Source organism: Nymphaea colorata, chromosome 11 (genome assembly GCF_008831285.2).
Source record: "Nymphaea colorata isolate Beijing-Zhang1983 chromosome 11, ASM883128v2, whole genome shotgun sequence".
Taxonomy (NCBI): Eukaryota; Viridiplantae; Streptophyta; class Magnoliopsida; order Nymphaeales; family Nymphaeaceae; genus Nymphaea; species Nymphaea colorata.
Genome location: NC_045148.1, coordinates 1,671,647 through 1,685,694, shown reverse-complemented (window position 1 = coordinate 1,685,694; position 14,048 = coordinate 1,671,647). Strand labels below are relative to the sequence as shown.

Sequence of the window (14,048 nt, the reverse complement as noted above, 5' to 3'; positions counted from 1 at the left end):
AGATTTACTCATAATTGTATCTGTTTTTTTTTTTTTTGGATATTGATTCCAATTTGGTTTCAATTATGATCAAAGAAAAGCCACGTCCGAATCCAAATCTGAAATTCATTTTACAATTGGAATATGATTTTGGCATTAATGTCCAATTCCAAATCAAAATTTAGTATCGAATTTGGCCAACTTTTAAAATATAAGAGTGTTGGATATATGATATTTATTTAAAACTATATTTGATCTTAATCTGATCAGACATTTATGTATATCTAAATCTGCACTCCATGGGATGTCATTTCTTAAATTCGAATTCCATCCGATTTCTTATTCGGGCAATAAAATTTTTATACATCCATTTTTTTCAAAATGGTTCGGTGAGATATCTGATCTAAAGATCAGATACATTGACATCGAAATTGGTGCTGATTAATTAGTTATTGTAGCAAGTCCCTCCTACACCATTAGCAGGGGACGATTAGCAAAAGTTCAATTGATCTTTTTGGCCACTTTGTGTCGCTAATTCATTGTACGTTCACTGGAGCTCTATTTGGCTGTGATAATGTACCTCAGGTCCAATCAATACATAGACAACTGCATTAAATGTATCATCCAAGCCGCTGAGGTAGTGACATGATTTCAGTTCATTCGAAACGGGCGCTTCAAAAAGCTAGAGAACAACTGAATTTAATTCTAACTACTCCAGCAAACTCAAACCCGATGAAGGCAGGCAATGCAATGTACAGAAGCAGAAGAGTTTGAGAAGATTATTTGAAACGAGAAAAGGGCTTCCTTATTGTCTCAAAACTTTGAGAAGAAAGGTTGAAAATTTATGAGAGAGAGAGAGAGAGCATCTATTTTCTTAGGTCCATGAAGGGATTGTTACTTTTAAGGCTTTTCCAGAGGCTAGTATGGGAGGAGTCCAAGTTTCATGCACCACCTTACTGAGGTGCAACAAAAATGCCCCAAAAAGAGTTTTGGAGCTTTTTTAGCCATTTATGCAAAAAATGAATATTTTCATAACTTTATTTTATTTTTTTACTTTCTTCCATTTTGTCCTTGTATCATTTGTGAGACAAAGTAGATCTTTTTGGCCGAAGCTGATTATATACACCACTTTTGGTGGCCGCAATGGTCAGGGTGGGAAATGGTAGGGTGGCCAATTCCCATTTCTAGTGTTGAAGACGCGAATTTTCTGTGCTACAAGTTAAAGCCAACACAGTACATCGAAACACCAAAGGACCAACCCCAAGGAGGCCTTGGCTCTTGAGCATTACAATGAAATATTTCTCTTGCTCACCTACCCATAAAGTTAAATTAATCTAGGAAGTGATGAGGAGGTGGCCAAGGGGAATCTGAAGGGCACCACTTATCTAGCCTCGATCCATCCACAACCCGTCATTTTGTTGCCTTTGGAAATTATTGAAATATAAGTCCCATCTAGAATGGAACAAACGTGTTCAAGCAACTGAAAATGAAAAAATATTTTTGTCTCCTCCCCTCAAAGAGGCAAAAACTTAATGGAGAAACTGGCCGGTTTTCTAATTTGTGGGAATGATTGAACCTCGTTTCATTCGTTACGAAAATCACTTATCGGATTATTAAAGTCACATTTAATCCATTTTCTTTCAATTGTTTCATATTTAGTTTTTCTTGATGCACTTTTTTGTTTTCCACAGTGATATATATGATGTTAAGTAATTGTTGCTGTAAGCGCATAACCATGGCTGCACGGCAACGCATAAAAGCACACATATCTCATAGAATTGTTTTGTAGAAGTATATCGCTTCTCAGCAACTTTCGAGATCTGTTTCCCCTGTCGCCGAAAGGATAAGTCCTCGACAGTTCCTGTTAATTAATAATGAAGTTGATCACAGCACCAGAGCATCCCTTCCTCACTCCACCCACGATCTGCTCCCTTTCACATCTAGACTAGTGGAGGCAGCGTTGTGGAAGAAAAAACTTTTCTCTTATATATTAAGAAGGACGACAGAAGTGGAAGAGAAACTTTTGAGCGCAGATTAAGAAGGACGACCGATCCAACTTAAAACATTTTCTCCGCCACTCTTTTAATTTTTAACAAATAAATGTTTAGGATTTTGGGATGTTGGACAATTTCTGTGACAAATTTAGCTCATATAATTATCTCCACTGTACTTTTTAAATAGCAATATGTGGAACTTAAGCTGTTTAATGAGAGAAAATACGTATATATATATATTTATTAATGATCAGAAAAATTCTACAGGGAATTGAGTAGTCCTCCTGATAAAATTCTGTAAATCGATTCAGTCAACAGAACCCCACAGATTCTTTTTCATGTGTCCACTTCCATATTGTTGGATCCTTCTAGTTTTTAATGAAAATAACATTAATGAGGCCGGATATTGCATTTATGAGAAAACGAAAGTAGTATGCACTTGGTGTTTTCAATATCCTTTTTCCAGAAAGTCCAGGCCAACATATCAACATGATTAGCTTCACAGCTGCCAATTCTTGAACTGTCCCATTAAAATATATATACCGGTGAAGCTCTTCAATAACATGTAATTAAAAAGTCAATGATACACACACACATACATAATATATATATATATATATATATATATATATATATATATATATAGTGATTGAGTGTTGGGGTCATGTGATTACATTTAGGATTGTCATGTTAGAGTCCAACTCAGACTCTGGTCATCGTCTCTCACGATGGTTTGCTTAATAAATCCGCAGCAACACAATATTTTAGGATATTCCTCTGTTTCTGCCAGTAGATACGGCGTGACAACCGCTGGTTTGGTATTCCGATTTCGGTGAAGAGGGAACAGTCCAGCCAATTGCAGTGCTGAACTTCTTCATCCTATTCCCGGGCAAGGAAGAAACTTGCAGCAAAGAGCCTTCCATTCTATTCTAAAAATCAGGTTCTGATTGGTTTCGGATTGTGAAATCGATTTTCGAATCAGATTCAGATATGATTTTTGTTAATTTGTATTTAAATCTGAGTATATAAATGTTAGAAAGCATAGATGTGGTTGAGAGTATATCCAATTCAAATCCAATACCTTAACATCACGGTGCCCTCCATTGCTAGAATGTTAAAGCCGTGTGTCTTTAATAATTAGTACAATGAGAAGGCCGATAAGAGTTGAAGGCAAGAAGGGAAGCCATGCATGTGCATTGTCAGTTGTACAGATTGGAAGAAGAGTCTGCTCTTAATTTTCGAACGGGGAGGAGAATCTTTTGACTTATTTTTTAAGCGAAGATCGAACTCAGCGAGTTATTTTAACTTTCATTTCGTGTAGCGCAATAAATTACTCAGCCACCAGGCAACTGATCACCCCGGTTTGACCATAGAAAGAAAGATATTATTTTGTGAGCTAAATCATTTACACTTTGATTGGTCACAATCTGACAATTTTCTCAAGATCGAATTTGTTTCCTCGAGAAAGAAATTAGTGGGCTCATGCTTCTATGCTCTTGCTCAACAGGACCGTGGCAACTTGGCACTGTCCCTTTGCCTATATAAGGGAGCCTTCCATCACAAGTCTCTCCGCACAAACACTTGCGTAGATCCTTTGGCTCACTCCACTCAGTGAGGCAAAGATGAAGCAGTCGGTGGCGATTTTGGTGCTGTTCGCAGCCATTGCTTTGGCTGTCTACGTCTCAGAGGGAGCGAGGCCTGCGCCGGAGAAAGGCGTCCAGAACTTCGGCGACGACTGGCCTCACCTCCCATGGCGTTGCGACGGCGATTGCGACGACCACCACCATGATCATGACGAGGATCATCATCACTATGATCATGACCATGACCATGACCATTACCACGATCACGAACATGACCATGAGCATGACCATTACCACGATCATGAACATGACCATGACCATGACCACGACCGTGTCCACGACCACGACCATGAACGCCCCCATCACCATGACAAGCACCACCGCCACCATGACAAAGGCGACTGCCATGACCATCCTTGAAGTACCCTTCAGTCACATTGAGCTCCAACGGAGGCTCCTCTCTTTAATTTCTTCGGACGTACGTGTAGTGCATGCTTCTCCTGGAAAAAAGAAAAAATAAGGAAGTGTAGAGTGTTCTGTAGAAGGTTCGAAATGCTGATATATTTCGTTCTTCAGGTCTAGAGAATGGATTTGGAAGCTAGCTGTAGCATGCGTGCGGGTATTCGTGTTGTTGGTGTTTGTTTATGTTGTAATAAGCTCCTCCTTTTGCATCAGGGGATAATCAAGAGTTTGTGTTTGGCATCTTCTTCTTCTTCTCTCTCTCTCTCTCTCTCTCTCTCTCTCTCTCTCTCTCTCTCTCTCTCTCTCTCTCTCTCTCTATATATATATATATATATATATATATATATATATATATATATATATATATATATATATATATATATATATATATATATATATATATAAATAAACCAGTAGATGATAGACACTTCTATTCTGGAAAATAAAAACCTCAGCCCCTGATCGTTTCCAGATCAGTAGTTAAGAGAAAAACAAATAAAAAATGTGACATTTTTATCATCTGGCATTATTGCATACATTTTTTTTTTCATTGTTTTCCATGAATTGCAGATTTGAAAAAAATCAATGGATGAGATTATTTCTCATCTGTTTAGCATCGAAATGTTCAACACCTCTTTTTGTGTGTCTATACATGGATCTCTCTAGCTGTTCGGATGCTTTAGCAGCTCGATATATTGCATTGGGATGGCTGGAGGATTTAAAATCCTAGTGTGCCTTTTGGTGCCTTTGCTGACATTTACACTTTTGGTACACTCGACTGTAAATATGAGTTTAAATTGTTTATAGGATTCAAAACAAGTTATAGAAAACCAATGCGTAAATCAAGTTATATGAGCTGGAAAGTCTCGTGCCATTTATTTGAGTGATGCTATTGTGAGATCTAAAATGAATTTTGTCAATTTTTATATGGAACAGAGGCCAGAAAGGCAGAACATTTAAGATCTCATATTTGGAGATGTCAAAGTTTGTGAATCCTACATATAGTGCACCCATGTACAGGTCAGCCATTCTCATAATCATATACAGTTGTTAAATAATATCATCTTAGGGAACTATCAATGTTGTGAAACTTATGTTGGAAGGAATAGCCATATTTTAATTATAAGCAAGCTGAGGGGCAGCTCGATCAATACCAAACAACAAGTTCCTACGAAGCTTGATAACACAATTCCATTGGATGAGATTTAAGTTGCAGGCGATCACGACATTAACTTTTCAGTAGAAAGAGAAAGAGAGCATTAATTAGAAAGTAATTTCGATTCCTAGCCACATTAGGCTCAAGAATATCAACCCTAAACGCAATATTCAATATCATTAAGATAGCATCCTCTAGAATCAAACCGAGAAAGTGGTCAATACACGCAAGACATTCGGACCCTCAATCCAATATTTAATAACATTCTCTAGAAGCGAACCAAGAACATGGTTAATACATGCAATACAGTTCAAGCGATTGTACTACTCATCACTTAGTAATAAGCACCGGAGGTAGACCCAAAGTAACACCAATGATGCCATGCATAATACACCATAATACCAGATATAGATAATCGATCATGCAAGTAATTGGAAGGGCATGCGATTGTACACCAATCAGTCTGCTCACTCCTATCTCCACAACGCCTTTTATTAACCAAGCCCATGGAAAAGCCGAGGAATACTGCAGATGAAGCTGCGGGCTGGCAGCTAATCCTTCTCAATGGCCATGGTGGCCACCATGTCCGTTGTGGAGACCATTCTGGACTGCTGGTTCCTCTGCGGGGAGACCCCAGCCGCCGTGACGGTGATGCCAATGGCCATGGCAGCAGCGGCGGTAACCCCAGCCACCATGATGCCATCGATAATGGTGGCGAAAACGCCAGGCTTGTGGCTCGGCTTCACCTTGCCCTCTCGCACCATCGGCCGCATGGATAAGCACGGCGATGGCCACAAGGACAGCGAAGAGCAATACAACAACCCTCTTGTTCATCCTTTCTCTCACTCAAAGCAACCAGAGATCAACTCAGTTGGAATGTGTGATCGGGCATAGGATGATGGTGTTTATATAGAGAAAAGAAGCTGCACATTGTTGTGAGCTTGCCTTTGGATTCTGTGAACTAAGTAGAGGAGCATTGGTGAAGATGCTTCACAATATTGTGCATTACAGAAGATCTGTACAGAACTAGGAAGAGGAGTATTGAAGGTGCTTTGCAATATTTTGCATTACAGAGGATCTCTAGGGAGACTGCTCACCTTGCGTTGGTTTAAAATGATCAAGGGTGGGTGTGCCTGGTCAGGCCCACGGCCGGCATCGTTCGAATCACGACAATGATCTTGACGCTGTCATACGGATGACAATTGACAGTCACGATCATACACGGAAAAATAATCTTTGGTCAATTATTTCCATACGATGATGTCTGCATTTACCAAAATCCTTCTCACGCCAGACAAACACATCGACCATGGGCATGACTCGACATCCAAACTAGCTCCATTTTTTTTAAGTTTTGAAAATATGGCCCTGTAATTTGCATGGTCTCAAGACTCTAGCAATGAAAAATCAGCGGCTGAAAATGCATTAAAATTTGAAGGTGGAACAAGTAGGAGGAGCTTAATTTGTTTTATTTTATCTTTCTTTGCTTTATTAATTTTTTTTCTGCAAGATCGTTATATGTTCGGTGTTTGGGTGCCCTAAAATGTTTCAGTGCCAGAGTTCCGAACAAGCATCCAAAAAGATGAGAAAAAGCCCTGACAAGGAAATTGTTTTCCTTTTTGTTCTCCAGGGAAGGAAGGCAGTGTCTGCTGGCGTGTTTGACTTGATTGAGTTGTGTGCACAGACCAATAAACATTGAAAGGAAAAAGAAAGGTGGTTGGGGTATTTTCAAAAGTTTTGTAAAAAAATGTTATTTTTTTAGACTTTTTAACTTTTTCATGACCCCTTTCTGTTGTCCTAAAAAGCTTCTTTAGGACTAAACTCTTAAACAAGTCCTTTATGAATCTGTTCTTAATTTCGGGAAAATTCATGCAATACCAACATAAGTGGAGCGATGCTTCTTAGCTTTCTGTGCTTGTTGGAATCTGTCCAACTGAACAGACACGGCTAGACCACACGAGGCTTGAAAAGCCAGGAGCCAAACCATATCAGGTGACAGCCAGAAGGTAGCATTCAGATTTGCCCAGGGTTCGGTGCGGTTGGATCATATACTAGTCTTCTGAACCTGGCTAGGTTCATGTGTGGTTCGTCTAGGCTCAGTTGCATTAATTTTTCATTTGAACATGGACCCAATCAGGTATCCATGTAATTGAACATTTGAGATGCACCACAGCTAAATACCTTACCGAAAAGCTGGATTTTTCATGAGAATAATTCATCCTCTGCAGCACACACACACACGCACACATATATATATATATATATTGTGTGTGCAAATAGGAGATTAGCTAGGAAGGGAAAGAACTGTAATTCATTTACAAAACTACGCCAAGATTGAGGTAGAGTGCCAATCAACTACCATCATTCAATTTCTTAGAGAGTTTAAGCGTTGGTTTCATTACTCATGAAAAATGCGGCATTCAAACATAAGATTGCCAAATGCCAATGGCTAAACGCTAGTAAATACCAAACTAATATTACACCGACATTTATTGCAGAAGTTTGCAAGGTATCACACCTTTGACATGTTTTATTACAAGTAGAAGCACTCATTGCACCACCACACGGTACACATCCAGACCAAGCAACATCAATGGTACCATGCATCACACACAACGAACATACAAGTTGGGAGGGCAATGAAACACGAAACACGCGTACATGTCCACTGCTACCTCCAGAATATGTTCTTATTTTAACATCATAATGAAGCGCCGAATATCTCCCTGATGATATGAAGTTATGGGTTGCCTGCTTTCCAATGACCATGGTGGCCGCCGTGTCCATGGTGCCCACCGTATCCGAAGTGGAGATCGTTCTTTACTGGCTGCTGAGCGCCACCGCTCCAGCCGCCATGGTGACCACCATGATGCCAACCGCCGTGGTGACCGCCACCGTGGTAGTAGCCGCCGTAGCCATGATGACCCCAGGATTGTGTCTGTACTTCTTCACCTAGCTCTCTTGCACCATGAGCTACGTGCATGACCATGGCAATGGCCGCAAGGACGGCAAAGAGGAAGACGATGGCCCTCATGTTGTCTCTCAACAAAAGCAGCTAGAGAAACTCACAAGGAAGTGTGTGTGAGATGCGAGTAGGCAGGTGGAGTTTATATAGAGAAGAAAGGAGCTAGCTGAGCTCCCTGGGCATCTACTAGCAAGAAGAGTACCAAGAGTCATGCTTCTAAGCGATTTCCAATAGGTGGAGTTTCTACAGAGACTGCTTACCTGACACTGGTTTTGAAACTTTCAATGGTGGTTGTGCCCGGTCAATCGAGGGCGGCCGGTGTCCCTTTGGATGTTGGAAGGGCCGATATATATATTCGACTGCAAAGTACCACTATCAAATATGTGTTTAAGAAATAAGCAGTAGAAGAGTGACATGGGAATTATATTTGGGAATTGGATCTCATCTCGGTAGAGATTTGAGATAATATTACTTTCAAAATCGGCAGTAGATTGAATTAAATGAGTTCATTATTAAGATTTTTTTTTTAACTTTCTAGTTTCTTCTTTCTTTAAAAAGAATTGTGCGCCTTCAGGTTCTTCAGTAAGAGATATATGTAATGTTTCTCGTCATTGTTGACACCCGATTCCTATTCCGATTGGATTGAGTTTGAGATCATCGAAAGATATTGAATCTTTCTATTCCTTGTCTAACTAATATCCTCCCCCCATTTCATTTAACTAGAGAGTCAAGGATTTATATGCCTTGGATCGAGAATAAAATTTCATGATGATCCATGAAACATCTTAATTATCATTTTCCTTTTCTTTTCTCTCCAGAAACCCTTTTAAGAGTGAGCCCCAACAACCACCGGGTCAACACCATGATAAAGCTCAAGACACAGAAAGACAAAATTATCAGTAAGGTCCTCGGAAGTTTTAATTTTCTATAAAACAAATTTGAATTAGATTGCTAACTGGAGAGCTTAGTTTTACTCAGAATTGCAAAATTGATTTAGCTAGCTCATTTATAGTGTTGTGACCAGCCTGGCCCTTGGCTGGGTTGGCAGTTGGTCAGTATATAACACTAGACAAAGCAAGCATAGCTGGTGAGATTGATGGATTCGTGAAAGTTCGTTTGTCAGTTGGATTCCTGTGGGTGCTACTCTATAACGGTGGATGCACGTAGGATACTTTGTGGATGCACGTAGGATACTTTATTTGATGGATGTCTTACTCCCCACATAGATCCCGATACAGCCCTGGACCCAGGCACATGAGAAAAGGGGAGGGCTTCGGCCTTGGATGAACTAATCGGTGTATATGTAGTTCAGGTGCCTTTGTCAAATGATTGCAAAACGATCCACAGATTGCATTATTTAATACTTAAGAAGATCTGAAAACCTCGCCGCATGTGTAATTTAAAACCATTTTCCACTTCATCAAAAGGTGCATATTATTCAAATGAAAACGTCCCCACGTCAGAACTTTCATCGGGCTTCTCCTGCACGCATATGTGCTAAAATTACATAGAGATGGTGCAACTGCTTGTTACCAACTATCACATTTGCTTTTTTTTTTTTTCTTGTAAATCCAACCTTTAAGATTCAATCCATAGAGATCAACCTTCGAACTAACAGAGCCCGTCTATATATAAAGTCACTCCTTGCAATCCAAAAATCATTGAAGAAAAATGCAACAGATTATTTTGCTCAAAAACCAACAAATTAGGAGTGGTTTGGTGCGCTTTTCATTATACCAAATACATCTAAAACTACTGATATTGAAGTGAATCAAAACAACTATGATTTTATGATTTTAAGATCCCAATCAGATTACAGGTAAAAGCGAGTACACAAAAAAAAAAAAATTGCAGAAAGGGCAGTCGATCAACTAATCGTGCAAGAATAAAATATCCATGCTCATATAAAAATGGAGCAGCTAAGAGCTTCAAGGACACGAGAAGGAAAAGGTCGACGCCTGAGCACGAAAGGAACCGCAGCGTAAATCTAGACGTTTATATGTGTCGGCCACCCACCCTCTTCTCATTGTTACCTCACCCTTCCTTCCTCGATGAATGAATCAATAGACACGCTAACTGCAACAGTGGAGATTGGTAGCGTGAAGAACCTGATAGCGACAAATTGATTACATGATAATACACACACATGTGTATGGAAATCTCATAAACTTGTGAATAAAAAAGCCAAGAAACTTCGTTTAACGTGTTAGATTCGGCCATTAGCGGCCAATACTGATTTGAAGCACAGTAGAATACAGACGCCGGAGCTAACGCTATATAGAGTATTTTAAGGGCCATGGCGGCAAAAACTAAAGGAGGAAGAAGGTGGCTTACTATAAAATCAATGTCGTTGGCCTCACGAACAAGAAATCTCAAAGGACACACGGATTTCAATCTTGGAAGGGGTAATGAAATTAATTGATCGACATGCTTCGCTATTGCACCGCTGAATCGGTCGCCCCGGCCCTTGCAGCATTGCATCTGCTGATGCAAGATTCGGATGAGAATTAATGCATCCTGATCTTATCTCAGTTTGTGATAATTGGATCGACCCATGTGGTCCAATTAATCCAATTTCTTCTTATTAGTACCTGAACTCATGGCAGGACTTGATAAGGACTATCAGGGTCATTACTCCCTGCAAGACATTTTATAGCACGGGATTGTGAATAAAGTGGGACGTCCAGGTTCGAATCTGATGTTGGTCCCAGTTCAAATCCGCGGTTCTACTTTAGACTTTTGGGGCCGTTTGGTAATAGTAATTGTGTTCTGTGAATTTTGACAATAATAAAAAAAAAATGAGTAGATTCATGAAGCACTTGTTATGGTATTCTATATGTCTACCTCATCCTTTGGAAATGGTTCATGTGATAGTTCGCCAAACAACCTATATTAAGATCAAAGTGTGAATTTTCACAAATATATTCCAAAGTAGAAGATTCCTGGAACATTTGAACAAGTGTCCTATCAATCTGCCTTAGTTTTGAGGTAGACTCAAAGAACACTCTAACATTTGTTCTTAATACCAAAGAGCCTCTTAAAGTTTCGGATTTAAGACTCTTTTTTGTCTATCAAATTTAGGGGGGTAAGTGTGTGTTCTAAACTAGATCATACATGAATGGCTTGATTACTGTTGTATTCATACATCTTCAAACAAGAAATCTAAAGTCACTATTGAAATTTTTTTGAATTCAATATCCTGGAAGCTTTGATTCAAATAACTTAAGTCACCTTGGAACTGATGACTTTTTTTGTCTATCAAATTTGGGGGGGTAAGTGTGTGTTCTAAACTAGATCATACATGAATGGCTTGATTACTGTTGTATTCATACATCTTCAAACAAGAAATCTAAAGTTACTACTATTGAAATTTTTTTGAATTCAATATCCTGGAAGCTTTGATTGAAACAACTTAAGTCACCTTGGAACTGATGACTTTTTTTGTCTATCAAATAAGTGTGTGTTCTAAACTAGATCATACATGAATGGCTTGATTACTGTTGTATTCATACATCTTCAAACAAGAAATCTAAAGTTACTACTATTGAAATTTTTTTGAATTCAATATCCTAGAGGGTTTGATTCAAATAACTTAAGTCACCTTGGGACTGATGAAGTCGGGAACAAGTACATGAACCCATTGTTGTCAAGTATCAGCCTCCGCGGACCACCTGGTGTCTCCCTCTTGGTAATACGATGCGTGACCCATATGGGTTTAATATTATTATTTATTTAAGTTAAATATTTTCAATTATTTTATAATTAAAAAATCTGTTATGGGCGCGGCGGATACAACGTACATGAGCAAGCCAATATGACGTTAACATGATTGAATAAAGCTTGACAAGAAACCTTTTTTTTTTTTTTTTTCAATTTTACAACCTTTATAATATTGTCTTACTAAGTTAATGATGTGATGCCAATTTATTACGTGATGACACCACAAAAACGCAAAAAGTCCATTTAAAGCCCTTCCTTTTAACTATAATTTCAACTAACTAGCATTTTCTTCTCTTGGAATAGCTTTATATATATATATATATATATATATATATATATATATATATATATATATATATATATATATATATATATATATATATATATATATATATATAGTTTTTACTGGTATCTCGATGTTTCCAGAATCAGTTAATTTGGTATAAATGCTTTCACAAATTCCTTTATCCAGCCTTCCGGAGCTAACTGGTTGATTCTAAAAGTCGCCAGGTCTGACATATTCCTAATTTCAATAAATCTCATCGAAGAAATTGAAAATGTTTATAAATTTAAGGGTATTAAGGAGGAAAGGGGGGAGGGGGTCGAAAGGGAGAGAGATAAATTGACATCTGAAATTCATTTTTATTTTCAATTATAGGTTTTTCAAAAGATTGTTAGCTATGTAATTGAATGTCACGCCAGAAAAGCGGTGCCGAGTGAACGTGAAAGCCTGCCTATACTCTTTAATGACACGGCCCAGAGGGCCCTGAAGTTGAGCCATCTAGGTCTCATGTCACATGGAGGTGGCTCGTATATTACCTGCACATGCTCGACTTGTTGTTGAAAAATATTAAAATAGCATGAGGAGCAATTTTTGGACAAGAAATCTTGTTAGAAAGAAAGAAGAAGGTTGTAGTATATAACGTATAAGAAATCTTTGAATGTGAGACGTCCTATTTTGCACAAAAAAAATTTGAGGTGTTGCTCAAAGGAGCCAACGATATAACAACCCAACCCACTTCCTGGCTCGAGCCCCTGATTTAGTGAATCCCAACCTGTCCCCTTATAGGGAGGACTCCAACTCCGAAAAGGCTAGGAACCAAAACAATCATGTATCAATAGTCTCTTTTATAAACCCTTGAAGATCTTTCACAATCTTTAATGAGACTAAATCTTTGGAGTGTTACAATTCCCCCCTCTTAAGGCACATGCATCTGCGCGTATGAAACCCTAGGTTCGAGCTCTGGTACCACTGTAACAACCTAACCCGTCCCCTAGCAGTTTACTGATCTCAACCCGTCCCCTAGCAGTTTCTGCTCTAACCCCAAAAAAGCTAAGAACCAGAATAACCATTTATTTTATAACTCCTTGAAGATCTCTCACAATTTTCAATGGAACAAAATCTTTGGGGTGTTACAATTCACCCTTCTTAAGGCACACGCGTCTACGCGTCTGATACCCTAGGTCCGAGCTCTGATACGACTATAACAACTCAACTCACTCTTGTGCTCGTGCCTATAGTTCAACGGATCCCAACCCACCCCCTAGCAGTTTCGGCTTCAGCTCCAAAAAAAGTGGGAACCAAGACAACCATCCATTCAATAGCCCCCTTTATAAGTCCTTAAAGATTTATCATAATATTTTTGAGGTGTTATAAATGGGGCAACCCATCATTTTTTATAGAAGAGAGGGAGATATCCTGAAGAGGCCAAAGCCTCTTGCTTTCTCTTCTTTCTCTCGGGGTCTAGAGTTGCTTTGGGATTTTAGTGAGGAGCGCAACACCCATCAAATAGCGCAATCCAGATGAACAATGCCTATAATAATCGAACTAATGACCAGATTTTCACCAACCCTCCAGTCCGATCAATTATACAATGTCCCTCGGGACAATCCCTCTTATTGAGGCTTCGCTCAAGCTCACTTGAAGGAGTTACAAGCTCAAACTTGGCTTGGCTAAGTGAGACACAAGCTGAGCTGAGCGTCAGGAAGGCAGCTCCATTTACTTATTTATTTGCCTCAAGGGGGAAGTATCGGCCTCTCTCCTTCCTGCTGAGCTGCACTTACCCCTGGAGCTCATGGTTTCTGTTGCTGTTAATTCTTTAATTGATTGGAAGCTGAGAAGGTCACCAAATTAAGTTGATTGATCAGTTGGGGTTAGCAGAACTTCACCAAACTGCAAGATAAGCAAC

At 39.1% G+C, this 14,048-nt stretch overlaps 1 protein-coding gene across 1 annotated transcript; it reads right to left on the bottom strand.

Moving 5' to 3' along the window:
* Positions 1-7,914: 7,914 nt before the first annotated feature.
* LOC116264283 (cold and drought-regulated protein CORA-like) lies at positions 7,915-8,208 on the bottom strand. Its single transcript, XM_031644420.1, has one exon. The coding sequence runs from the start codon at positions 8,206-8,208 to the stop codon at positions 7,915-7,917; it is 294 nt and encodes a 97-aa protein (XP_031500280.1).
* Positions 8,209-14,048: the final 5,840 nt, after the last annotated feature.